At 44.8% G+C, this 27,190-nt stretch overlaps 1 protein-coding gene across 18 annotated transcripts in view; it reads right to left on the bottom strand.

The window, feature by feature from the left end:
- The window catches only part of Tenm2 (teneurin transmembrane protein 2), a 2,558,256-nt gene that overhangs the window by 172,632 nt on the left and 2,358,434 nt on the right, over positions 1-27,190 (bottom strand). For 15 of the 18 annotated variants that reach the window (XM_078052148.1, XM_078052158.1, XM_078052140.1 and 12 more), the window contains one exon: positions 11,215-11,337. The exons of the other annotated variants lie outside the window; for them this stretch is intronic. In XM_078052148.1, the coding sequence (XP_077908274.1) occupies positions 11,215-11,337 (123 nt within the window). The remainder of the gene's footprint in view (positions 1-11,214; positions 11,338-27,190) is intronic. 18 annotated transcript variants of the gene reach the window in all.

The raw sequence follows: 27,190 nt of genomic DNA, 5'->3' as shown, positions 1-27,190 counted from the left end.
ACTTGAATGTACAAATTTATTTTCTCCTCTTTTTTTTCCCCTTTAACACATGAAAGGACAACTCCATTTTATTGTGCTCAAGAGTGGGTCAAATAAGAAGGAAGCAGGAATCCAAGATAAAGTAGGAGAATCACTGGTTTGGATCTTATGAGATACTTCTGACCTCTAGGATGGTCAAGTTAGGAACTGAAGTTTGGAAATCTCATTCCACAATATATTTAAGAAAAGAAACACCAGAAGTCCTGAGCAGTTTGGATCTTTAGATGGGGACTGAAGGTTTTGTCCTACATCTGAACATCTTAATGCTGGCTAGGGTTTCTACCAGGCGCTGATACAGACCTGCGGGGGGAGGAATATGTGTCAGTGTTTTAAAGCAGGGACCCCCCCCCCCCCACGCAGAGAAGGCCTGGGTTCTTGGCTTTGATGCTTCACTCTGTGTCTCAGTGTCCTCTGGTGTCCAGTGGGGGGCACTGTTACTATTTTTTGTCTGGTTACTATGAGGGATTACTGAGTTAATCCATGCAAAACTCATAGAATGAATTCTGGCACAAAATAAGTCTTCTTATTATCGCTAAGGCTCTAAGCCCAAAGAGAATGTGGTTTATTGGGGGGTTTTGCTGAAATCATGGCAGGCCCAGGGGGAAATATTTATTATCAGAAGTTGATCAGAAGGTCTGATTACCATAAGTTAGAAATTAATCTTTACTTCAAAATGCTGCTTTTGATGGATACCACCCTGCCCCAAATTAAGATTTTGGGGGAAGGAATATAATCAAAAGGAAACCGTAAGAAAGAGAGAGAGGAAAAAAAAAAAACCTCTGAAAAAGAATACTTTGGAGGTCTTTGATAGAGATTAAAAGCCATCCTAGCAACGTATATGGCAACAAGTTGAAGGAGTGCACTAAAAATAAAAAAGAACTTTAAAGACATCATATCTTGAACCTTAATGAGATGTGCCTGCCTTCATGTCTGCGGGGCTTTCAGGGTTTGCAGGGCCAATGGCAGCATATGACAAAGAGGCAGGAAATTGGCACCCAGGAGACCTCTGAGCTACTGTGGAAACCAACATGAATTTTGATCACATCAAGCCAAATGTGGATGCTGGAGATACACAAGGAGGCTGGCCTCCAGAGAATCTTTGCTCTGGAGAAACTCAGATATGGAGGCTCATAGGTCTGGTTCTTATACTAGTGGGATCTCTTCTCTTTTACTAGACCCCGGATTTAGGATACTGAGCTCAGTAAATTGATTACTACTAACAGTGAGTACAGGGCACCTTCCCAGTGGCCACCACCGTAAGATTTCAGATGCTCCCTTCCTTCGTATTCCATCCACCAAAAAGGTGGTGCACCTGGGGTGTAAAGTACACGTTTTGGGAACCACAGAACGGGGCTCAAATCCCAGCTCTACTTCTTCCACACTGTGTAACCTCTAGTAATTTGCTGAACCTGTCTGGGCCTCCAATCCTTTTTTTTTTTTTTTTTTTTTTGTGAAATGAGAACCACAGTAATACTACCTCACAGAATGGGGTAACAAGTGAACCCATAAAGAAGACTCGGTGCAGGGCCTTGCACGTAGTAACAGTAAAATAAATGCTATCTAGTTATGTGGAATGAAATAAAAGAAGGAAAAATGATACAGGAAAGCATCTGGCTTTCTTTACAAAATAAAGGATCTTTGTATATGATAAACGTGTATGTGTGTGTGTATGTGTGTGTGTGTGTGTGTGTGTGTGTGTGTGTGTGTGTGTGTGTGTAAGTGTATGTCCACTGAAAGAATCTAATTCTTTTGGAATCAACTTTTAACCATGAGAACAAGCTTAACCTAGGGAACTGGGGCCTGGTCCAGGTCAAGTTCACTGTCACAGCCAAGCTGTCCTTTCCCTTTTCATGACACCGTTGCTGCTCCTGTGCAGACCAGACAGGTTCAGCTCCGTGTTGGTGTTTCTGCAACAGCTTCACCTCCTTCTGCCTCAGCTGGTAACATGGCTGTTGGCATCCAGAGTTGCTTTTGGTGTTTTCCTCCAGTTCTCCCGCTAGACACTGTGCTCCCTGGGGTCAGGCAGAGCTGTGGAGTCACCTCAGGGGCCCTGGGCTGAGCGCCTGGCCATCCGTGTGTGCTCTATACCATGCTGCTGAGCAGCAGCCAGCTCCACCTGCCCATCTGGTGGGTATTTTATCCACACCATGACCACGTAAAGGAGCTTTGTAAAGCTGCATGAAAATGGAACTTAGATAAAAAAAATAGATTTACCTTTGAGAACTTATGTGTCATTTACTATTTGAAGAAACTTCCTTATAAAATCTTTTTAAGAGTTATGAAAAAACTTTGAATTTATCTTTTGTGTGAAATAAACAAATACTTTGGGGAGATGTGATACAGTAGAAAAGTCCTTTAGATTAAGAAACCCAAATTTGGGGCTCTGCCCCTGATACTTAGTGACCTTGAGCCTTTGGTGGAAGGAATGGGTGGGAATGAGCTTTCTGCTGATGGACTTCCATTCTCATTACCAAGCAGCTGTGGGTTAAAAAGGTCTAGCTCTCAAGGTGTTCATGGCCCTACCTACAGGAGATGTTTGGACTCAAAGGTGTCTTAAGTGGCCTACAGAGGACCAGGAGGGCCATCTTCTCAGTGTGTCCAAGCCTGTGTGAGACAGTGTGCAGGGGCCAGAGGGGGAGGAAGTGTTAACAGAAAGCCTTTATGGCTGGTTGGTTACAGGTGACTTTACTTTTAATAAACTTGATGCATTTAACATACTGTATCCATACTATTAAAGAGCTAGAGACTGCTTTCACAGTGAATTCTACAGGTGTGTGACAACTGTATTAGGCTTTGCAAAAAGGGGTTTTCATTCCGCCCACATATAAGTACACATACATACTGTATCTGTGTGTGTATGTGTATGTACATATATGTAGTACATATATAACTATATATGTATGTATATTTAATTCTCATTTTGAATTTCAGATTTACAAAAAAAAGAACAAAAGCATCACTAAGAATTCCTATAATCATCAACCCAGATACCACAAATGTCATATATATTGGCTTTATCATTCTCTCTAAATACATATATGTGCATATATATGTATAATATATATATATATATATATATTTGTATATGCAGTAGCTCTCTGCATCTGTGGGTTCTATATCCACAGGTTCAAAAAACTGCAGATCAAAATTATTCAGAAAAAATTGAACATGTACTAAATATGTGCAGATTTTTTTTTCTTCTCAATATACCTTAAATAATATAGCCTACTATTTCCATAGATTTGTACTATATTCATTATTATCATGAGGTGATTTAGTGTATATGGGAGGAGGTGTTATGTTATATGCAAACAATCTACCATATTATGTAAGGACCTTGAGCATTTGCAGGTTTTGGCCTCTGGGGTTTTGGAAACCAATTCCCACAGATACAGAGAGATGATGGTTTTTGAGTATATATATATAGAGATATTTTTTTTGTCCTGAAACTTTGAAAGTAATTACCCACAGATCTTCCTTTACCTCCAAACACTTGTTTTTCTAGAAAACAAGGACAATCTTTCTTCAGAACCACAGTACAGATATTAAAGGCAGGAAATCAACACAGTTATAAGGTAATATTTAGTCCACACATCTCATCGTAATTTCCTAAGGATTACACTAGTCCTTCTTATAGCAAATGGGAAAAAAGGTCCAGCCATACCCGTCATCCTAGCGCCAGCACCATGACTCATCCCTAAAAGGACATCACTGTGAGACAAGCAGCAAGGAAACGCGTGACTGAGGTTCTGTCTTTAGCTGCAGGGTAGGTATCCTCCTGTAGGGACAGGTGTCCTCCTGTGGGGTAGGTGACCTCCTATGGGGTAGGTGTCCTCCTATGGGAAAGTCTGGATCTCAAGGGGGCTCAGGAGAATTGGTTTAGCTCAGCTCTAATAACCTCTAGCAAGGTGATTTTGGGCTTGTCACCACCCCTCTGTGAGCCTGTGTGGTGTGCTCATCTGTGTAAGGGGCTGCTACTGAGGATTAAACCATGTGACATGTGTGGTGCCTCTCCACCTTTCTGCTATGACTGGCAGTGCTCCCTATGTCAACCCTAACCCACGTCCTGGATTTGAAGGGTAACATGTGTGACGGTCTAATTTCATACACAGGCTGCCTGATGTAGGCATCATTAATAAAGGATGGCCAAGGGTGGAGGGGGCCTTAAGGAAATGGGAAGTCATTTTCCAGAGCAGCTGGAATCACTGTATAATGAGGTCAGTCTGCCTGTGGACTGGGAGGGCCAGAGCACAGTCACATGCATTAGGACGCGATGGCCAGGGCAAACCCAGGCACACGTTCATTTCTCCAAATGGCTGGTGTTGATGTGCTCCAGCCGCCGCTGTCTTGGGCCACTCTGTGCACCTGCCTAAGTAAAGAGCAGCCAGATTTTATTTAGTTAACAATGAATAATGAACATCTAGGCATGGCAGGCAGGTCATTCCTTCCTATTTTCATGCAGTCAACAATTATCCAGCACACACTATAGTAATAGATAACCTGATGGTCCACATCAGAGTTAGGGTGAAGGTCATATTCCCATTCTCTCTTATCTAGGAAGACTGCAGTGCAGGTCCCCCTTGACTTGATTTGAGTTGAATTGGGGGCATCAGGACAAGAGGCACTAAGGAGGACCCTGAAATCACTCTTTGGAAATCTGGCCAGTATCCTTGGGTTCTTGGCAATGCCTGGGCATGGCGTCCTGGAAAGCAGGAGGGAGTCCAGCCCACATCTCCCAGAGCTGGGACTTCCACGGCAGACTTTTTCTGTCTCTCCATGAGAGGCACAATGAAAAGTGGAGATGGTGATCATTTTGCTCTAAGAAGCAGATGTCTGAGACAGGATGGGTCTGGCTAGCTCATCTCCAGCTTAAAGATGAGATGACTGTTTTTTTTTTTTTTTTGAGGCAACACTAATGATCAATTTTACAGGATCATTCAACTTTATAACTCTACGGACGACTGCGCATGTAAATGTGAAACTATTGCCTATGTCTGAAACATGTACCTAAAATTTCAGCCAGTTAAATAAGACGGATGTCGAGCAAGACGACAGCCTTCCATGGCCACATTAGGAGCTAATCATTTCAGAAAATGTTACCATAATTCATTTATGGAAACAGTGAAACTATTCCCCAAACAAGTGATAAAGTGAATGGACTCCTAGTCGTACAGGGAAATGAGGCCTCATATTAATACTTCCTAACTTAACCCAACTCCAGAGGCACCTCTGCATAAATCTGCCTTGCCGATTATTCTGCCTCACATATTTTTATCTATTGCAAATAAAGTTGAATTCAGAATATTGCTCCAGTCATTACACCTCGTTTCCATTTATTTGGGAATCAGGACAACCATCTGAGTCCGCCGTTTAACCAACAAGAAATTGAATAGATTCTCCTTAGGACCTTAGAGTCACTGACCAAGAGCACAGCTCATCCAGGTTGCTAAGCCTGTGAGCCGTCAGCTGCTGACCAAGGGCTGTTCTTCAGGAAGCAGCCTCACCCTGGGCTCCTGAACCCAGCAGCAGTGATTTTTTTTTTTTTTACAAAATCCTTCAGCTCTAGGGACTGAATATGGCCTTTACATCTTTAGAAACCTCAATTTGTTCCCTTAAAGTGCTACCGAGAGAGTTAACAAATATTCATGCCTCTGACGAGTCCAGTGAACTCACTTCTGCATTGATAATGTCATTGAGTTTATTGGTATTATTAATAGTAGCTGAAATGTATTGAGAAGCTATTTTGCCATGTGATCTCTTAGTGTTCTTTATTCTTTTTTTCCCCTGCAGATGATAAAACCAATGATGGAAGTTAAGTGACTTGCTTAAGGTCACACCGATTTTCAGTGGTGGAACTGGGATCAAAAGCTTCATCTGGCAGACCCCAAGCCCCCAAATTTAACCACGATGTGATCAGACAATGCACTGCAATATAAGGGATAAGGGATATGCAGAAGCATGAATCCAGAGAGCAGATCTCTGGGTGTGCAAGCCAACCATGAGAAAAATGATAGACAATGAGATCAGGAGCAAATTCAGTGGGAAGGGAAATGGATCTAGTTATTCACACCCACATCAACCACAATAACACCAGGCAAACAGACACCATGAAACCCAGAATGGGGCTGTGGGTGTCAGTCGGAAGCACAAATCCACCAGTGTGATGCACTTGAGTGGTACCCATCTGTAGCAAGGGTAGAACCACACAGTCTCCACAGTGAGAGGTGTTACTATGTCAGTGTGCAGGCTGCTGCGGTGTCTGCCAGTAGACGTGCGGTAATGTGATGTTTGACTCAAGCATAATGACCCCTTGTCCTTCTGGGAACTTCACTGACTTTGGAAAAGCCCCATGCAGGGAAGTGATCATTTTGAAACTCTGGGCTGTGTGAATCGAGCGGCTGACTGACGGGAGCCAGAGGAAGAATTACCAACCTCCCTGCTAATCTGGCTCCTAGTACCACGCATTAAGCCAACTAGTAAAAATCATTATGAAGTTTTTGCTGAAAGGGCAAGTGTAGGAAAACATGTTTCTAAACAGAATAACAGTCTTTGCCATTTTTTCCAACTTGCATACCATCTGGAAATTCTGATTTTTTTTTCAAAGGGTAGGAAAGAAATGTGCTTCAGGCACAAATAAATGTTTACAGCTGAGTTATAAACCGAGAATGGTAGGGCTTAAAACAGACAGGCTGGCAGTCATGAAGCTCAAGCTGCAGAGAGACAATGCTGTGGGGAGCCGGCCAACCTGTTCTACACACATGGGCCCTTTTGAGTGGGAAGTCCTGCTTCCCACTGACCTCATCAAGCAAATGCTTGGGAGGAAATCCTCATGGGGGGCTCGTATCAATTCTTCCAAGGCAAAGGAAAGAAGATGAAGGGGCATTATCGTCTGTCTTGACACTAGGAAAGCAAACTTCCCTTTTGGAAAGCATAACATCTCATAGGAAGTGGCAGCCCACAGAGACTTGTTAAGTGGACCAATGGAGAGACGCCATGAGGACGTCAGTTGACAACATGAAAGACCCATACATTGTTGCTTATTAAGTGCATGTTCCCACGTGCAGTGTTTGACAAGGTGATTTGTGCAGGACAGCACATTTATGAGGAATTACCATTCTAGAGATGAGCAACTGGAGGCAGAGAGAGGAAGAAGGACCTGCATGAAGTCACATAGTCTCCTAGAGAAACCGCTGATATTTGCATTCAGCCAGACCAGCAACAGCATCTTATATTCTAGGTAATTTTGCATTAAAAGACCCTCAAGAATGTATTATAACCAGTGCTTGGTGAGAAGAAAAACTGATATATTGGGAGTTTAAGCTCCTCCCTCTGGTCTCCCACAATTTGTGCATTTATTGGAAAAGTAGAAGTGGGTTTGGAAAAGACACAGGACAAGTCATCAATTTTTTTTTTTTTTTTTTTAGTAAAGGGTCAGGTAGTAAATATTTCAGGACTTGTGGGCTGAAGTAGCCTCTGATGTACTCACTGAGCTCCACTGTTGTAGAGAAAAAGCACAGGGGCAAACATGTGAGCAGATGTGCATCACAGGCAGCTGGGTAGAGGTGGTCACTGATTTGGGGTTGGCCGACTTCTGATACAGAAGACACTTTGAATGTAAAATGAGTCATAAGTTCTGAGGCTAATCCATGAAATACTACTTGGGAACTTATTCTTTCTTAAAATCAGCAACCAATTGGGTACCTATGCCGTGCCTCTTTAATGCTCTTGTGTACCTTGCCTCGAAGCCCACCCCATCAAACTGGGATGACTTTTATCATCCGAGCAGGTCAGAATACTGTATTGACTCTTCATTCTCAAGGCTTATCTAATCCCAGATCTATAGAGAAAGCGCTCCGTGTCCTCTTAATGAAGATGTATGAGTTCATTCCTTCGAACATAGAAACCCACACGAGACTGTGAGTGGCTCTGGCAGCGTTGTGTGCCGCTTCTTCTGGATGCGAAACCCAACAACCATCCACGTTAAGGTTTAATTGAAAGAGAGCGGAGGGAAAAAATAAGCCACGGACAACGACAAATGGAGAAGGGAAAGGAAGACAAAGCCCAAAGAACATCCTCTCCCAACTAATTAATCAAGTGCTTTGTTTCCACTAACATATCCACGCGTGGAGGCTGCCCTGTCGATTAGACGCCCTTCCAAACCTGAGCAATGTAAATACTCCTCAAGACCAGGCAATGAATTCTCCATCGATGTGCCATCTTAGATGGGACTCACACGCCTGTGTTTTGCTTACATTTTAATTTACTCCTGCTGGATACTTACCCGGTAATTGCTTAATAAGATTAACCTCCCTGGCAATGTGTGGTGAATCTTGATTAAAACATCGGCGTGAAGGATTATTGTATACCACAAAAAAATGGAGGGGGTGTTATTTAATTAACTTATTGCCAATATGTCTTGATTGTCTCTTTGAAACACTGGAAAAGTAGTCGATTGGCATCGATTCAGGTTATCTAAATGTATGGAATTGGGGAGCGGAAAGGAGGGAGGTCACTGGGTTGAGAAATTCTAGTCACATTCCCTAAGAGTGAGGAGAGCATGAGGACATTGTAATCTTTCCAGTCATTTGATAAGACAATCTATAAAACAAGAAGAGATCTGACATCCTCAGTCACGGGAAGACTACTGTTTTGGTATTGGGAAAGGAAGTGTCTGGATTTATATAATTGAAAATTTTCACCCTTTTTTCTTTTACCCTTTTTTTTTCTAAGTATCTTATTGACCAACACATCGGGCAAACATTTTGTCTGTCTCGTAACTCATTTGGAAAGCATCTGAACTGGTGATGTTGCACGACTTGCACAATATTTTTAAAAGCGTGTTGTGTGGGAGGAGAAACTTCTAGTGGTTCCAAAGACACAATGGAAAGTGTCTCCTCATGTGTTAATCAATTCATTAATTGATTTTTTTTGATGTTGTTGCAGATGAACAGAACACCTTTATTTTATTTGTTTATTTTATGTGGCGCTAAGGATCAAACTAGTGCCTCACAGGGGCTAGGCAAGCGCTCTGCCACTGAACTACAGCCCTAGCCCTCATTTGTTAATTCAGAGGAGCCCATTTGTAAGGCATGTTGTCTGAGATGAGTTTTCTTCTGTTTTCTGACCATGATGGCGGGGGGGGGGGGGATGTCACAGGGGAGAGGAGCTTGGAAATGGAGCTTAATCCCCAGTGGAGGGGTGGCTACTTTAATTGATGGGGATCTGTGCAGATCAGTGATTTCCATTTGTGAAGGACGCTATTTAAAAAGCATTTGTACATAACTTCAGAATGCAGACACACCAAATGCATTCCTGTGCCTGATGATAAAAGATGCACATTCACTTTTAAATGTGTATTCTGCATTTTTCTGAAAGGACGGGGTGCTGACTTGTGGATTAAGGGATATTAATGGATAAGATGTGGCAGAGATTCTCTAAGCAGGTTCCAAGAGCAGCTCCGTTGACACTCTAGACTCCAGAGAGGGGAGATTCTTTATCACGGGGGCCGTCCTGTGTGCAGCCGGGTTTTTACAAGTATCCCTGGCCTCTCCCTGCTAGATCTACCTCCTGCAATTGTGACAATTGAAAAACTCTTCAGACATCGCCAAATGTCTCCTGAGGGGCGAAAATATCCAGGCCAAGAGTCAGGGCTATAAAGGAAACTAAAGAAAGGGATGGTGTCAAGTGCCAGAGGTGAATGGATTTCCAATCTGAGGCCAATAAATTTGACTCTGGGCTTTTTGGTCAGTTAAAGCAGAACACGGTCAGTTAAGGCAAAGTATACTTTTCATTCTGAGGTTGAATTTTACTTAGTTGATAATGGGAAGCATATTATTTCATCTGCAGATAAAACTTTTTCATGCTTACTTAAAGGTAATTTAGTGGTATGATTGTGACAGATGAGAAACCCGTTCTTAAAGACTAGATAAAAAGAAAAGTCATAGCTGAAGCTTCAGAACAGCTCTCGGGAGAGTAACCTATAGAGCAATGGCTTCTCAGGATGGCTAATGCACATTTCTGAGGGTAGAGACTTCTGGAATCTTCTCTGTGGAAAACAACTGACCTATGGAAAGCGCCAACATCTTGCCCAAAGGTGCAAAGGGCACAGATCTGAGTTCAAAGTTGCACCTGCCTACTTGATTGCTTTGGAGTAAGTTTCTGGAACATTCTGGGCCTCAGCTTCTCAGAGATGATTTCCCTCCCTTTAGAGCTGATGAAGTTACAGTGCTAAGCCTGGTGTGCAACAAGTGCCTAATAAATGTTCCTTCTTTCCTTTTGGAAATATCCCTGTGGTTATTTTAAGAAATGGAGGGAGGGTTGAACTGGTTATATATTCTAAGAGGCAAATTCTGTGTTTGGAGTAACTCTGCAATACAACCTCTCCTGTTTGTGATTTCCATTCTGAATTAAGCAAACCCCAACACCACCAAGCCCTGCTTGTGGCGCCATTGGCTGTTCTTGTCTTCTAATTGCTCCACGTTCCCACCGCCCTACAGTTCTGTTTTCTCTCCTCCTTTTTAGCACCTTGTTAGCACCTATTTTTTTTTCTTCTGCAAGAATACAGTTGCCTGATTGCTTCAATAAACATTTCTATTGTCCCCTTCACTGTTCTGAGAAGAGAGGCTTTGTTGCCGAGTTGTCAAAACTCCTTTCTATTCTCCCCCAAAGCAGAACAGCTCTGAGCCTGTCTCTAGCATGCCAAGCCAGGCGTGCTTGCTCCCCAGGGAGGCTGTGTCTCTCCTCTGGGAGAGGGACCCAGTCTAGTGGCATGTGCGGCCTGCTGCTCCCCGCCTTCTGATTAGGCGGGACTTTCTCCTGCTGCTGCTGCTGCTGCTACCGCTCCAGCTGCTGCTGTTGCTGTTGCTTCTGCCTGGGCCTTGGGATGCTTTCAAGTAGCTCTAGACCTTGCCAGTCGCTGTAGATAGCATAGGTATGCACATTGCTTGGAGCAGGCACTGAGCCAGCTCCAAGCGACTCCAGCCAAACACAGCTAACAGACAGGAACAGCAAACAGCTTTTAACGGGGGCACCTATGAAAGGCAGCAATTTTTTTTCCTTCCCCTTTCTTTTCCTTTTTGCATACCTTCCAAGATTTGGATTAAAAAACCTGAACCAGCTGGCGAGGGCTCTGAATTTTCCTGTGACCTCGAGGGCAAGCAGCAGCTGGAACCTCACCTTTGCCTCCAGATGGCAATGTTGCCCCATCATCGTTTCCTGGTAAGCCGGTCCTTATCCCATTGTTAAAGGTGTGTCCATCTGCCGGCTGGAGTTGCCAATTGAGTCCGAGCAGATGCATTGCTGCAGGAGAGACAAAGTAATGAAAATATGAATAGATAATTCAGCAATGCAAATGTCAAGGGGGAGGGCCAGGTGCCTTTTTTCCAAGCGATTGCCTTTTAAGGAAACTGCAGTTCAAAAATGGCTTGCCCTGGGCCGCAGGGATTAGCTAAATACAGAAGGCATGTCAATCTGAGTGGCTAGGTCTCCTTTTCCTTACTGCAGCTCAAAGCCTCAGCAGGGAGGATCCCTCCTGGTGGACGAGGAGGGAGGAGAAGGCAAAGCCTAGATCTCCCAAAGGGTGCCTCCGCAGAGGTGGAAACGCCCCTTTGGAAGCATGGTGACGGGGACACTCCATCACATCCATCTTTTCCGGCACTCTGGAGGCAATGGAGTTAGACTGGTAGTCCAGGGACTTTGATAAGGATGGTTTCTCCCAAACTACTCGAGATGCAACTCAGCTTCAAATCGAGGCTATGCAAATGGCACCCACCTGCCGGTCCCTACTACACCTGCTCTTATATTCCCACACAGCCAGCAGCACCCAAGGTGGATTGGTCCATTTGAAAGCCTGCCTTTCCCTTTTTCAAATTTTAGAAATATATTATCTCTTGCACCATTCTTCATGATAAGTGGATCCCTTTCAGAACATTGTGGAAAAAGTTTAGGAGGGGGGCGATGATGATAGAATGGAGTCCTTTCCTGAAAAACAGTGCTATTCTCTCTCCCCCGGAGCATGGAATGGGACAAAGTGATCCGGAGCACTGCCTGTTCTTCACCTGGGAAACAGGTGTGTGTGTTTGCAGAAGTCTTACTTCCATGTGCACCTCGAACCTCCAAAGAAACTTCTGGACTTTCTGTTACTGTGCCCCAAAAGGACCCCCCAGCTGGTTTAGCTCAGCACCCCCTGACCACCATGCCTGATGGTTCTTGGCAAGGTGTTTTCACTGAGTAGAGTGAAAGGCAAATCCCAAGCACCTGGATTCTTTCAAAGCTCTTATGGAAGAAATGCTTCATTTGTGAATAAATAAGAAGTTCCTTCCCCGTGTATTTCCCATCTAAACAATAACCGTGCCTGTCTGTCTGGTGTTTCAATGGACACAGGTTGATGCTGTTGCTACGTTCCCTGCTCTGCGGGAAAGAAAGGACTGTTGACAGGGGAAGCTTCCGAGTTTGAAGCGGGGATGGGAGAAACAGTTAACCACAGGAAACACAATTAACAATGCTTAGGAAATTGTTCACATGGCAATTAATTCTGCATGCCTACCACCACTTAAAGTCAGGCTGCATTCTATTAAGGTTAAAAACCTATCTTCAAACAATACAGCTCAGATAGATGGCTGCAGATTAGGGCGGCGAGGTGTGTGTGTGTGTGTGTGTGTGTGTGTGTGTGTGTGTGTGTGTGCACGTGTGTGTGTGTGTGCACGTGTGTGCGCGCTTTACCATCTCAGAACCACATTTTCTTCCTCTGCGTTACTCTGAAGGGTTCAGCCTGCTGTTGCAACTTTTTGAGATGATAAATACTAATAAGAATAAGTGACATTTACTGTACACTTTCTGTCAAGGTAACACCTAATTTTCTCCTGCAGTTTATCCATTCTATGTAGGTCACTTACTTGAAGAGACCAGATTCTATTGCCTCAAATAATGACATATTTTCACCATACAGAAGTCAGGAAATGAGAACTAATCGTGGCGGCTTTGAGATAACGATAGCTTCTGATTTGTAATTACCAGGTGATGGGAGCCAAGGAATTAGCTATTTTCAAATGATTTTTTTTTTTTTAAAGATGCTGGTGGGTCCTTGGGGCCTGCCTGGGCCATCCACTGCCATGCTGAAGATGCAGCCCTTTGGAGGAGGGTCTGTGAGTCAAGGTACATGCCTACAGGTGACAGGTAACAGCTGCATTTGGGGCCAGCCGCAACCAAGCTTTGACATTCACATCTGTAGAAGGAGGCAGTAGCGCCCCCTGCAGGCAAAGACATCAACCTCCCCCAGGAACCACCCATGGTGAGCTATCATCAAAACTGAGGTCCTCTTGCAGTGCTCAGTCTTGTCACCAGGGGACAGAGCACATTGCAAGGGTACACTCTGGGAGCATAACAGACCCTATTCCCACTGAACATAAAGGGGATCTCCCAACACTGTGTCCTCTGTGGTTTCAAGGCCGCCTCCCTTCCCCCGCCACCACCTCCTTTGGTTTTGTTTGGAATTCCACAGTATCTTTTTACTTTTTTTTTTTTTTTAAATGTATCCTGAAAACAAGAAAACCAAAGACAGGGTGCAAAGGGTTTGGGTCAGAGTATACGAGTGACTTCACAGACAACTCCCAGAAGTGAAAAGAGAACTCAGGAAGTGAGATGGAGATGGGGAAGTGGGGAAAAGCCAAATCTGGTGAGCAGGAGACCCAGAGGCAACGCGACAAAAATGAAACTCAAGTTCAGGCATATTTCCTGTTGTTGGATTGAACGGTAAGTAAATAAGTGAGAATTATATCGGGGGTACAACCACCTTCTTGTTGTTTGGGGGTGTCTGAAATAGACTTTTGTTGGCACTGATTTTTTTTTTTCCTTGATCAGCCATTCCTTGTCTCTTACTTGAGTAAGAAAATGAGACTATCTTTCTGGCCTGTGGGAACGGACTCAAGGGTCCTTAGGATAAAGACCCAGGGGAGCTGGGAAGTAAATGAGTTTTCTGACTAATGAGAATTCTGCTTCTTATTCTGCTCCTGATTTGTTCTATGGGTTCGGCTGAGAAATCAGCCTTTCAATCAATCTCTCCCTTTACCTTTTGCAAAGGTTTCTGTCACAGGTGGAACAAAGGTTCCTTAAGGCCCAGAGAGAGGTGAGGCACCTGTATGCCCCAGAAAATCCAACAGGGCCTTACACCTAAGTACATCCGAGTTTACCAGAATAGATAATGGTACATGGGGGGAAAACTTGGAAGCTTGCCTTGCGGAGCAAAATATGCTTGTAAATAAAAACACATAATACAAGGGGCAGTGGGTGAGATAAAATGGCACTGGTAGCAATATAGACTAGTTTGCAAAAGAAGGCTGTTTTGGTTATCATTGTATCAAATACCTGCTGCCAATTATGGAAGCCCCCCCCCCAGGAGCATGGTGGTAGCTGTTTTTTTGTTTGTTTTTTTGGTACTGGGGATTGAACCCAGGGGTACTTAACCACTGAGCCACATACCCAGCCCTTTTCTTTTTTTATTTTGAGACAGGGTCTCACTAAATTGCTCATGGCCTCACTAAGTTGCTGAGGTTGGCTTTGAACTTGCAATCCTCCTGCCTTAGCTTCTCAAAGCTGCTGGGATTACAGGCATGTGCCATTGCACCCAGCCAAGGTATGGCAGTAGCCATTCTGCAGACATTCTCTGCAGGGAGATGCTGTTGTCACCCTCAATTTGCCAACTATTGACTGAAGTTTGATTACAGGGAGATTTCATAAGCATGGTGGAATTGCAACAGGATGGAGCCTCTCTGCTTCATCTTTCATATTGATCTTGTTACAAAGTCTATGGGAAAATGGTGTCTCAGCAAAGCCTGTCTGTCTCAAAACTTGTGACTTTCTCAGTGGGGTTGATCAATGGCTGTCCATAATAGGTACCCTGGCCCCCTGCCCCCAGGGAGGTTACCCTTGATGACCTGGTTGAATTTGGGTGTGGCCATGTGACCTGGCAGCACACACTTTATTACATAATCATGCTGGCTCTTGAGTAAAGGTGGCATCAAAGCCATGGTGGTTTAGTAGAAGAACACAGAAGGAGTAAAGAAAGAAACTGTAAGTTGTGAGCCACCTAGGGTTTGGGGTTCTTTGTTACAGAAGCATATCTGAGCCAACCTTGACTTATAAAGAAAATGGGAGATGCCCTTTTTTTTTTTAATGAAAGATCTTTGTCTATTCTTTAGAATTTGGGTCAGGATCCTTTCTGAAACTCAAGCAGGAAGGGTTAACCCTTGTTCAGGGCCACTATTGTTGTTTCCAGCAGCAACAAAATGTAGTTCTTTGAACATTATGCCTTAGTACCGCCAGCTCTGATGAACTCTCAGAGACAGATTCAGGAAGCTGAGAATCCCTGGAGTAGACATAGTTATGGCTACTTCATCTTGAGATTTTGTGTAAATGCTGGATTCACCGGTTAACATTTCACTGGACAAGATATCTTGGAGGCACTAGGGTGGTCCCTCTCCATTCCCTCCCTTGAATAGTCCAGCAACTCATTCCAAAAGGTCCAATTCAAAAGGTCATGTTAGGGTCAGAGTTGAAATGAGTTTGGGAGGCCCTCTCCCTGAGGTCACCCCCCACTCTGGTTGATAGCCAAATGTACCATTCATCATGATTTGCCAGGCTCCCCCCCCCCCAGAGAGACCCGTGGATAGAAAAATAGGGCTCCATGGGTCAGCAAGGATGGGTTGGAAAGGGCTCCAAGGAGGAGCTGGTGGAATCCAGGTGGCAACTGGGAAAACAGCCACTAAAAACACAGCAGGCAGCCAAGTTCTGGAAGTATCCCTCTGGCTAATAGGAGAAAACTTTCACAGAGTGTTGAAAAGGAACCAAGGCCGTATGGAAGGACCACACACAGATCCTGGGTTTCAGTAAGAACAATACGTAGACCTACCTGGAGTTAGTTTGATGATTTCTTATTGAAGTTGCTATGTTTTGCTGCCAGATGGGCTCTGAAGAAATACTCAGAGGGAGCCAAAGTAGGAGAGAGAGAGAGGGAGGTTGTGGGGGAACCAAGAATCTTCCAGCAGCCACAGGACCAGGAGAGGTAGGCCTGGAAAAGTGGTAGCTGCGAAGGGGGTTGCCTGAAATAGTAATTAGGGTTTGTGTGGGCCCTGCTGGGTGCCATTTAGGACCTTCCTTGTTCATTGGCTGGCAGAGGATCAACCTGACAAGAGAGTCAATCAATATGTCAGCAATACTTCCCAGAGAGCTGCTCAGCCCCTGCTTGTCAGAGAGGGCAAACATGGAAGCCACGGATGCTCTCTGTTTGCTGAGCAGGCCCCCAGGAGCAAGGGGTATCTTTAAAGATCAGGCTTGTCTATATATAACCCGAGGAAGAGATTGGACTTTCCTTTGAAAATGGAAGACTGCAGGCCAGGCAGAGCTCAGGGAGGGACCGAAGGGAACTGAGCCCGCTGGGTCTGGTGGCTGAGTGTGCCGTCAAGTGCCCAAGGGGGTCTTTGAGAGGCTGGCAAAGCACATTCACAAACCGGGAGGATGTCGGGAAGGGTCAGGCCTGGGTCTCCCTGTCTCTGCACCAACCAATTAAGTCCACAATGCCAGGACTCCTGTGGGAAATGCAGCCCATTCCAAGATTCCAAACCACCCCTGCTGAGTGGGGGACACTGCGGCAGGATCATCGGGGCTAACCCTGAATTCAGGCACGCAGCCCGGAAAGGCACCTTGGCAATCAGCGGTGAAAATGAACACATGCAAATGAGCTTCCTCGGTGATGAGGACAATTCACTTTTATTTGACAACGTACCAGGGATTGGGAAAATCACTTTAACATGGCATTTGTTCATTACTTATCATTTAGCCAATATTCGTGGAGCACCCACTGTGCACGAGGCGTGTCCATCAGGAATAAAGTCGCCCAACAAAACAAAATCCTCGCTCTCATGGAACTTATGTTCTATCGAGCGACAGAGAAATGAAACAGAATTGAAAAGCAGAGTGGGGGGTCCAGGAGTGCCAGAGGGGTAGGGGATGAGAAACTGGATTTTTTTTTTTTTTAATATTTTCCAGTTTCCAACTGGCCAGGGGTGGTGTCTGAGAAAAGCCCTCAAGAAAGTGAGACAGCAGCCGATGCTGACAGAGTGGGGAAGGGATTCTGAACTGGAGCGGAGAAACAGGGAAGGAGTGGGAGCAGGTGCATTTGGGGGGAAACTGTTTTAGTCAGCTTTTGCATCACTGTGGCCAAAAAATTTGACCAGAACAATTCAGAGGAGAAAAAGCTTCGTTGGGGTTCACGGTTTCAGAAGGTTGGCTAACTCCATAACTCTGGGACCAAGGTGATGCAGAACTTCATGACAGAAGGGCCAGGCAGAGGAAAGTGGCTCAGCCCATGGCAACAGGAAGCTGAGCTCTGCTCACCAGCAAGGAACTATAAACCCCAAAGGCATGGCCCCAGTGACCTCTTTCCCCAGCTACACCCTACCTGCCTGTAGTAACCATGGGATTAATTCTTCAAGTGCATGAATCCACTCATCAGGTTACACCTCTTATAATCTAATCATTTCACCTCTGAAAATCCTTGCATTGTCTTACACAGGAGCTTTTGGGAAACACCATATAGCCCAATCATGATCAGGACTTTGCCTTTTCTTTGGATGAGTTGGAAGAATATTATTTTGAAGAAGATGAAAGCTCATTTTATTCCGTTCTCGTGGGAAATGCTAATATAATTTACATCGTATAGATAAGGAAATTGGGGCTTACACAGAGGTTAAGTGACTTGCCCCAAAATCACAGAGTCAGCAAACAGAAAATCTGGAACTCAGACCCTGACACATGCAGGAAGCGCTCCAAACCCCATGGTGTCCTGCTAGTGACTCCATTCCACTTTTTTTTTTTTTTTTTCCTGAAGGACACCTGCCCTCTGGGTTTTCAATCACTACTTAGTCAAGACTGAGTAGGACTGGAAATTCTTATCAAATATTGCTGCTCATGAAAAGATACCTCCTTTTGTATATGGTCATTAGTCCACCACGAATATGCCCTAGGGCAGGAACTAGAATGCTATTTAACTTAAAAAAAACAAAAAAGCAAAAAAACCTCGCCATTGTCAATATAAAATCAATCTATTTGGCACCTTCGGTGGATGGTCAGGCTGACTAGCAATCAAATTTGGTGACTTTTCCCTGTCCAGTTTGCTTCTTGTCGTTTTGGGGTACTGGTGAGGACAGTGATTTTTTTTTTCCCTTTCCTTTTTGAGGACAGAGCGGGAAGCCTCTGTGGTGCCTTAATGACATTCTTTTTAAGAACACCGTCAGTGCCAAAATTACCGACTGCCTAAGAGAAGAGATGAAGATAAACCATGAGGGATAACATTTTCGAAATGCCTTAAGTCTTAAAAAAGGAGTTAAAAAAAATGTAAATCTCAAAGGAGTTAAAAAAAAAAAAAAAGCCCTTCTCACTGCCTTGGTGAAATGATTGTCTTATTTTCCCCAGACGGTGTTGCGATCCACTGAATGGAATAAAATTTCAAAGCACCACATGGAAGTGACGCCCACAAATCCCTTTCCTCGTAATGGGATTTGTGCACCCATCTCCCAAGAACGCTCTGAAAACTTGCTTGTCTCCGTCCAACTTCCCGCTCGCAGCTTCCAAAATGGCTGCAAAGCTCACGCCCCAGGAATTGCACAGGGAGAGGAAGGATGAGCAGGGGATGTGATCCCCAAATCCTAGAATCCTAGCACGACCGCTTGACAGGGGAGCGGGGGCTCTGCGGAAACACCACTGCGTGCATCTCTCCGGTGCTCTCATCTTCCAGCTGTGGTCCTAAAATGTCCTCAGCAGGGATTTTATCTGTTGCTTCCTAATTCTAGACTCTTGCAAAAAGTAGAGAGGCTTTCTGTCCCCTCCTGCATGTCTGCCGTGAGGACAAGGTGACGGTACCATGAGGCAGCTCTGGGACCAGGGAGCAGTATGTTTCTGAGACAAGAAGAATCCACACAGAAGGACCAGCACATTAATCTGTTCTGGTGACAGACTCAGGATGGTACTGATAGTGCAAAGTGGGATGAGATTAATCAATTCCTGTGTTTGGAAGAAGCAAATGAGGCTCCTTACAGCTTATGGATGTACAGAGCCCTGGGGCTGGTGTCTTCCCTCACCTGTCCCCTTGGATCCCCTGTTACAGGTGCACTGCAGGTGGCCATGTTGATACTGTGGGCGGGTGCCGTCTGGTGTGCTGCAGTGACCTCTAACGACACCCTCTTGCTCTCAGCATCACCAGGCAGATCAATACGCAAGACAGACACCCACGCTCCACCTATTCTCCTTTCCCTGTGCAGAGAGCCCGGGAATGCACCCGGCTGGCGGGCTTCGGATGCCACTCAGGCAGGTCATTGTCCGCCAAACTGCTCATCCTCATGCAGATAAACACACGCCTGGAGCCGCGGTCCACACAAGGTATCATTTCCCACCTCAGACCACCCAGCTCCTGCTGCTATTTTTCCCAGGGAAAGAAATAAAATAAAAGCCTTTCTTTCTCTAAGAATGGGCCCATGTGATCAAAATACCTTTAGAGAATGATAATATCGGGAGGTTTTATTCACCAAATAAATCATGGTCTGGGATTTTAAGAGCTTTTGTGATAACAAAACACATCCCCACAATCCACACCTAGACACCTAGACGCATCTTTCTCCCGCCCGAGCTTGTCATTCAGTGTTGACAACCCAAACAATATTTGTCTTTCTTCAGAGAGCAGCAACCAGCAACCCTGTTAAAGAGAGGGCAGATCCGCCAGACCACCGACGACAAAGGAAAGGCAAGCCGGGCGGCACATGGCACATGGCCACCGGAATCCTAGGAAGCAGACATTATGAATGTTTTAGAGGATAAGATGTCATATTGATCGGGAGATGTGCAACGTGTGCTGGAACAAAGAGGAGAACTCTCCCGTGAAATACAGCCTTCTGTGAGGGGGAGCCGCACGGGGTTAGGCGTCCGCCTGTTGTGGCTCTGGCCAGACTCTGCTCTCCAGCAAGTTCTTCCCTCAGCTGCTGCAAACAAATGGAGGGAGGGGCCGGCTTATTTTCTATCCTGAGTCCTGGGCAGCCCCCAAGCAACAGCTATCAAAGAGTCTTCTGATCTGAACTCCAGGGTCTACCATCCGGCAGGTAGAAGCTGGACAGAAGAATCAAGACGGAGAGGGGCTTAGGCATCAGGCCAAGGAGCAACCGTCCCTGTTCTAAGGCCCCGGGACACAGCAGATTCATTCTTGGCAGGGTTCAAGTTTCTGCTCTGCTGTTCATAAGCAGGTGACCCTGGGCAAACCTCTCTACCCCCACTTTCCTTGGCCAAGCTGAAAGCTAACATTTTTTTTTTTTTTTTTTTGCCAAGCACCATTTAAGTCCTTTATATGCATCTCCACACACTCCTTATGATGACCTAGAGGAAGGTACTGTCAGCTTCCCATTTTACAGAGGTAGAGATGGAGGCATGGAAGGGATGGAAGGGCTGGGGGCGGGAGCAGCTGCTTTTGGAACCAAGCACACGCCATTACCTCCATTTTCTTGCCCTTAGTGATGGAGATGTGTTCTGCGAAATACGGCGATAGGCGATTGTGTCACTGTGAGGCCACACAGTGCATTTACACAAACTAGGACAGCTATGATGTTGCCGCGGGATAGAATTTGTGGAGCACTGTCCTAGAGGGCAGCACATGACTGTATCTCCACGGAGTGACGGATGATGCTCCCCCCACCCGCTGGCATGTCATGGTAGTAATGCAATCAGGGAGCTGGGGGTTCCTGTGCCCAGGAGCCACTTGGGAAGCCCGTCTCATCTCCTGCTGGGTTCTTTGGTCATCACTACGATGGCTCACTTTTATTCAGCCTGAGCATGTGCCAATCCCTGGGCTAAGCAGTTGTTACCAATTTTACGAGCCGGGATCTCTGCTTTCATAGTTTGCAGATGAAGAAACTGATGCTCAGAGGAATGAAGTACCAAGCAGCTGGTAGGTAGTGTGACACCTAGGCCTGCTCTCAAGGGCCACACTACCCCTTCCACAGCAGGACAGCACCAGCACAACCCCAAGTCCCAGGGAACAGGGGGACAGTTCCCCTGTGAGGCCTTCCCTTATCCGAACCCTCTTTCAGAGACACCTCTGTGCTCTGTTTTTCTGCATTGTAGGATGGGAGGCAGAACCCAGCCAAGATGGGCCTCAAGGGTCACCGGTCCCTACCCTTGCTGTACGGACAGATGGTGAACATGTGCCTCACTGAAGTGAAATGATTTGCCCAAGGTCATGAAGACTCCTGGCTGGCTAAGCAAGGATTTTGACCTTGTCTTTCAATTCCTTTCCCCCCTCATTTTCTTCCCTCTCTTTAAAGACAGAAAATTCTGAAAACTTGCAACGTGATGCATTATTACAGAGACAACCAGGGGACTTCAAAGAACCCCCTTTTCCTCACACGGAAGATTTATATTATCTCTACCTGCTGGTGAGGGCATGAACAAAATAACCTGTTAATAAAATTAGCCAACAAAGGGGCGTTTGGACCCTCTGATCCTCAACTCAGGGACAAATGGCTTCGACTGCAAAATTCAAACCAGGATCTAAATCCACGTTCCTGTTTCCACCTGGCCCGACCATGCCATGGCCGGCAACCTGTTCTTCCAGGAGTGAGAAACGCATTGGAGAAATGAGGATGTTGAACAAATTCTGCAGGTAATTTTCATTTCGGATTGGTCATTTGTTCAGCAAAGCCAAATTAGGCACATGGGGAGGCTGCCAGTGTCCCTTTCAATTTTTAATTTTTGACATGGTTAGCTCAAGTTTTTTTTTTTTCCTTTTTCTCTTCCACTCAGAAATAGAAAAAAAAAATCCTGGATTAGCAAATTGGGCTTGATCTTTCTTTTAAATGGTTTTTAGTTAAGTGGATGTCACATGGCTAACCTGAAACATTTAAAACCTGATTCTGATGGAAAGGAACATGGAATTAGTTCTATCTCCCAGGGCCTGATTAGGTGGTAGGGAATGAAGCCATGCAACACGGCCGCCTGCCCTCCCTGCTCTGCGATCCTCCGAATAGCAACACAGTTAACTTCCTTCAAGGAGAAAGTGAATCTGGGAAAAAAAGAAAGGATAATTTCTTTTTTGGAAAGCAAGCTACCGGTACCTACAAAAAAAAAAAAAAAAAAAAAAAAAAGAAAGAACTGCGTTTTCATCTGCAATTAGATAAATGACACAATTAGACTTATTTTGAGTTGGTGACAATTTAGTTAATAGAGCTAATTTCAAGGGTTTTATGTGACACTCAAGTCCCACACGTTCTTTCGTGTTAAAGGTACACACGGCTCTCAACAGGCAGCGGGAGGCAGACGGCTGTGACACCTTCGGCTTACACAGAGCATCTTGGTGACAGCAGGAGGACGTCGGACATGCTTGTGCTGCCCCCTCCACCTCATGGCTTGGGTCCCAGCCTGCATCCTAGCTCCACGGGGAGCCCAAGCCAGGCAGAACCTACCCCCCCAGGAGGGGCTAGCATCTCCTCTAATATCAGTGACATGGTTTCTTTATGGCTTCTGCCCTCCCATCTCAGGCAGGAGAGCAACCCTCAAAGTATGTGCTAGTGGTATGAAGAGGGTGCAAAAATCTTCTATTTTTTTTAAAAAATATTTTTTATTTATTTTTATGTGATGCTGAGATTCAAACCCAGTGCCTCACACATGCAAGGCAAGTGATCTACCACTGAGTGACAACCCCAGTCCCAAACATTATCTATTTATGGTGTGTAAGAAATAGGTACTCTGAAGAGTGATTAGATTCAATGAGGTCATTAGGGTGGAGCCCCCTTGATGGAATTTTGGTGACTTTATAAAGAGACGGAGAAAGTCCACATAGAGAAACACATTTCAGCCCAGGGGCCCTTGCCAGAGCTTAAGTCATGCTGTTGAGACCTCCAAATTGTAAGACAAAATCAACTTCATTTCTTTATAAAGCATCCTGCCTCCAGTGTCTTGTCACAGTAAGGAGAAGCTGACTAATAGAATCAGGTCCCCTGGACCTGCACATTCAGAACTAAAGAAAGAATGGCCTGTGTAAAATTGACCAACTTGTTTTCATTGCTTGGTGCTTTTAGAGTAAAGGGTCTAAATGTGCCCTGTACTTGATTCCGTTCAACTTTACAGGACACTCTGGAGGTGGATATCTTATTATTCCTGTTTTACAGATAAAGAGAGCTTATTACAGTCATACAACATACCTAAGGTCTAGGGTTGCTAGATATTTTTTTTTTCTTTTAATTTGCTAAATCTGGCTGCTCTACCAAGGTCGCATAGTTAGGACTAAATCTCAGAGACATCTTTGTTCTTCTGCAGCCCCAGGAACAGCCCTCTAATTAGTGCCCTCCACATCTCTAATCTTTGCTCTCTGTCAGGAACAACTGTCCCAGGTAACCGAAGTTAGGCCTCTCCTTGGAAATGTCCATGCTTTCTGTTTTTTTTTCTACCCAGATTTTCATTTGCATTCTGCTTCTGGGCTAGAACTTCCCAAAGAAATATCACACAAGCCACACAACAATTTAAAAAATTGCTAGTAACAGATTAAAAAAGTATAAGCAAATGTGATAATACGTCTTAACCCTACATCTCCAAAAGGTTATCAACTCAACCCGAATATACAGGTCACAAATGAGACTTTTTTGTTTGTTTGTTTATTTTTGCTCAAAGTCCTGAAAAATCTGGTTTGTATTTCATATTCACCCTGTATTGTGGGTTCTGATGTTAAATGGTCAACAATAAAATTCATGTCCCGCCAAAAACAATAAAGGCATTGGTAAGTAAAAACATCTATGCTTCATTTTTAAAAATTTAAATGAATTCACAGGCAACACAATTCAGCTCTTCACTTGCACTGAACACATGTCAAGTGACTGGCAGTCACACGTGCCCAATGGACAGAGCAGATCCTGACCATGTGGACTGACCGGGTTCCCCTAGGTCCTTTCCTCTCATGCTCCTGGGGTATTCCATACGCACACCTCTCACACATCCCTCTACCTCGTGGGGTAGCTACTTAGTACCCATTATCCTGTGCCCTGCCATTTTGAGCCCTGACCACCTTGAAAGGTGAGAGTACTCCTTTACCCTCTTTCTAATCTGCCTCTACAACCAGCATCAGGCTTAGGACACTACAGTGCATAAGAAATGTTTGCTGAAGGAAAGAAAGAACTGAAAATTTGTGTTTGAAAAATCTGCTCTTTTCAGAATGTTACTCAGCTTTGAAGAAGAATGAAATTATGGGATTTGCCAGTAAACGGATGAAGTTGGAGAATATCATGCTAAGCAAAATAAGCCAATCCCTCCAAACCAAAGGATGAGTGTCTTCTCTAATATGCGGGTGCTCATTCACCATCAGCGGGTGGGGCACTAGAGAAGAACAGAGTTACCTTAGATCAGGTAGAGGGAAGTGAAGGGAGGGGAGGGGAGGGGAGAAGATGTGGGGATAGGAAGGACAGTAAAAATGAAACAGACATTATTATTTTATGTACATATGTGACTGCATGACCAATGTGATTCCACAACATGTACAATCAGAAAAACGAGGAATTCTATCCCATCTATGTATGATAGATCAAAGTGCATAAATGCGTTCTACTCTCATTAATTAAAACAAATACAAAATTTTTAAAAATTTGCTCTTTTCATCTTACAGTGTTCCGGGTTGACAATGACAATGGTAACAGGAATAAGTAATATCTTTGAGTTCTAACTCTGCCAGGCTCCAGGTTACTATCTGCTTTTAAGGCATTTCTCATTTGATTATTATAACAAAATCAACTCTGAGCCCAGTCACCAATGACCATCTTCGTGGATTTTACTGAATCTGATTTCCATTAGTATTATCATTTATTGACTATATTAAAAAGTCAAAGCCAGGAGCTGTGGTATATGCAGGTCAGCCCAGCTACTCAGAATGCCGAGGCAAGAGGATCGCAACTTCGAAGCCAGTTTGGACAATGCAGCGAGACCATTTCAAAAAATTATAAAGGACTGGGGATGTTGTCGTGTGATAGAGCACTTGCCCAGCATACATACTGTCCTGATTTTTATATTTATTTATAAAAAATAAATATAAAAATCAATCCCCTTTCGAAAAACATGAGTCAATGTAGCTTTATTTCAAAATAACACCTATGAAATAAAAAGCTTACTATGTTAGTTATAAGGTTTTGTGATACCTTACAAAAAAATATAACCATTAAAATAAAGAAATTTGCCCAGGTGGTTCACAATGCACATCATATTTTCACATGATGTTATTTGTCAAATAAATAAATACTAGAATATGATTTAAAAAACGAGAACCTAGCTTCAGAACCCACCACCACCCAGAGGCACTCTGCATACTAGCAGTGGACTGAAGGCTACACTGGGGGGACACTACCCCGTGCTGGGTAGTGGCTAACCTTCCCATTAGTCTTTTACTTCCCTGGGACCTACCATGAGTTCTGAGCTTCACCTCCCACCGCATGGTGGGCTCACACAGAAAACACCAGCGGTAGAGGCAAGTGGGAGGGAGACCCTCCTTTGCCTTCTCTCTTCTCATTATTTCTAGCTATTAAAAAAAAAGCTAGTCACAAGCAAATCACAAGACCTAATCCAACCGTCCCTCTGACTGAGGATTCTTTGCTTCTGTAGGGCCAGGGGACAAAGACCACCTCAGGGGTCAGTCCTTTCTACTATGGGACTTCCTGTGTGATATCAGACTACATCAGAAGAGTCCCCAAACCTCTTCCTCTGTCCCACCTGCCTTCCTTCAGCCCAAGGGGGTCTCCACCACCCATCCCACCCTAGACATCTTCCCAGAATCTGCTTAACCCAATAAATGCAGCAGCAACCCCTGGGCACCTGGTATGTCCCCGGCCCTGCCAGCCCCCTGTGCGACCCTCAATAGCAAGAAGGGCCATGCCAGCACAGTGCTTACCCTGGGCCAGACACTGTCTGATCCACTTAAATACGTAGATGTGAAATTGCCAATTTTATTGGTAGATCAGATATAATAGAATAGCAGCAATTTTATCTGGTTCAACTTAATATATTAATCACTTCATTTCGTAGCTCTAGGAGGCAGATATTTTTATTAGTCCCATTTTATAGCCAAAGATACCAGGGGAGGGAGAAATAAGTACTTTGCCCATGCCATTCTGCCAGCAGTGGTGGGTTTGGCTTTGAACTTGGGGACTCTGGTTCAGCAGTGTCAACTGCAATGCTTTCTGCCTCACATAACAGAAGTGCCTAAATCTAGGTTCTGAGTTTCCAGTACATCTCGGGGACACTCTACTTGTATGAAACGACAGAATATGGTAGTCAGAGCAGCTCTAGCAGAGTTGGCTTCAGATCAGTGTCCTGGTCCTGTTCTTAGTAGCTGTGAGGCTGTGGGAGAGGTTTCTTTTCCTTCTCTATCCCTCCTTTCCTTCGCCCTCCCTCCCTCTTTTTTTCTTTCCTTCTCTTAGACCCTCAGTTTCCTCATTCATAAAATAGGAATATTAAGGCCCACTACTGAGCATACAAAACACTTAGCTCAGGGCTCCACACAGAATCAGGAACCCCGCCTGTAGCAGCTATTGTGTGGACTGACTGAGCGACACCCTCAGTAGAAAAACACCTTTCACATGCCAAATAGCTAGGCCCCAAGCAGAGAGCCTGTTCTTCAGCTGGCAATGCCCTGCCTTTTGAATTAAAATCAGAGCATCCTATATCAGAAAACACTTGAGGATCATCTCCTGCAGACTTGTTTTACAGAAAGGGTTACAGAGACCTAGAAGGGTGGATTCTGTGTAGAGGCGATTCACCTGCACTGAGAAGCAGAGCTCCCTGAGCTGATTCGCGTCCACCTTACTGCATGAACCCTGGAAGCTGCAGTCCCTTTGTGGTAAGCTCCAGGGGAACCTCAGGGCTGCTGACCCGGTCACATATTTCATGCACACATGAAACGGGGGTGGGGGGGGGAGCAACGGGAAACTGTGGTTGTGAGGTGCAGCTGGGGCGGGGTCAGGGAGGGGAGTGGAAACCTTCTGAGTGATGTCCATCAACCTTCTTGAGAGCCAGAGAAGTGAGTTCCCTATGCAAATGAAGCTTCAAGACAAGCCCTCAACTTCCATCTTTCCACCCAAATTTCCAC

The sequence above is a fragment of the Ictidomys tridecemlineatus genome, chromosome 1 (genome assembly GCF_052094955.1).
Source record: "Ictidomys tridecemlineatus isolate mIctTri1 chromosome 1, mIctTri1.hap1, whole genome shotgun sequence".
Lineage (NCBI taxonomy): Eukaryota > Metazoa > Chordata > Mammalia > Rodentia > Sciuridae > Ictidomys > Ictidomys tridecemlineatus.
Note: the sequence above shows the minus strand (reverse complement) of the source record. Positions and strands in the feature narration are given on the sequence as shown.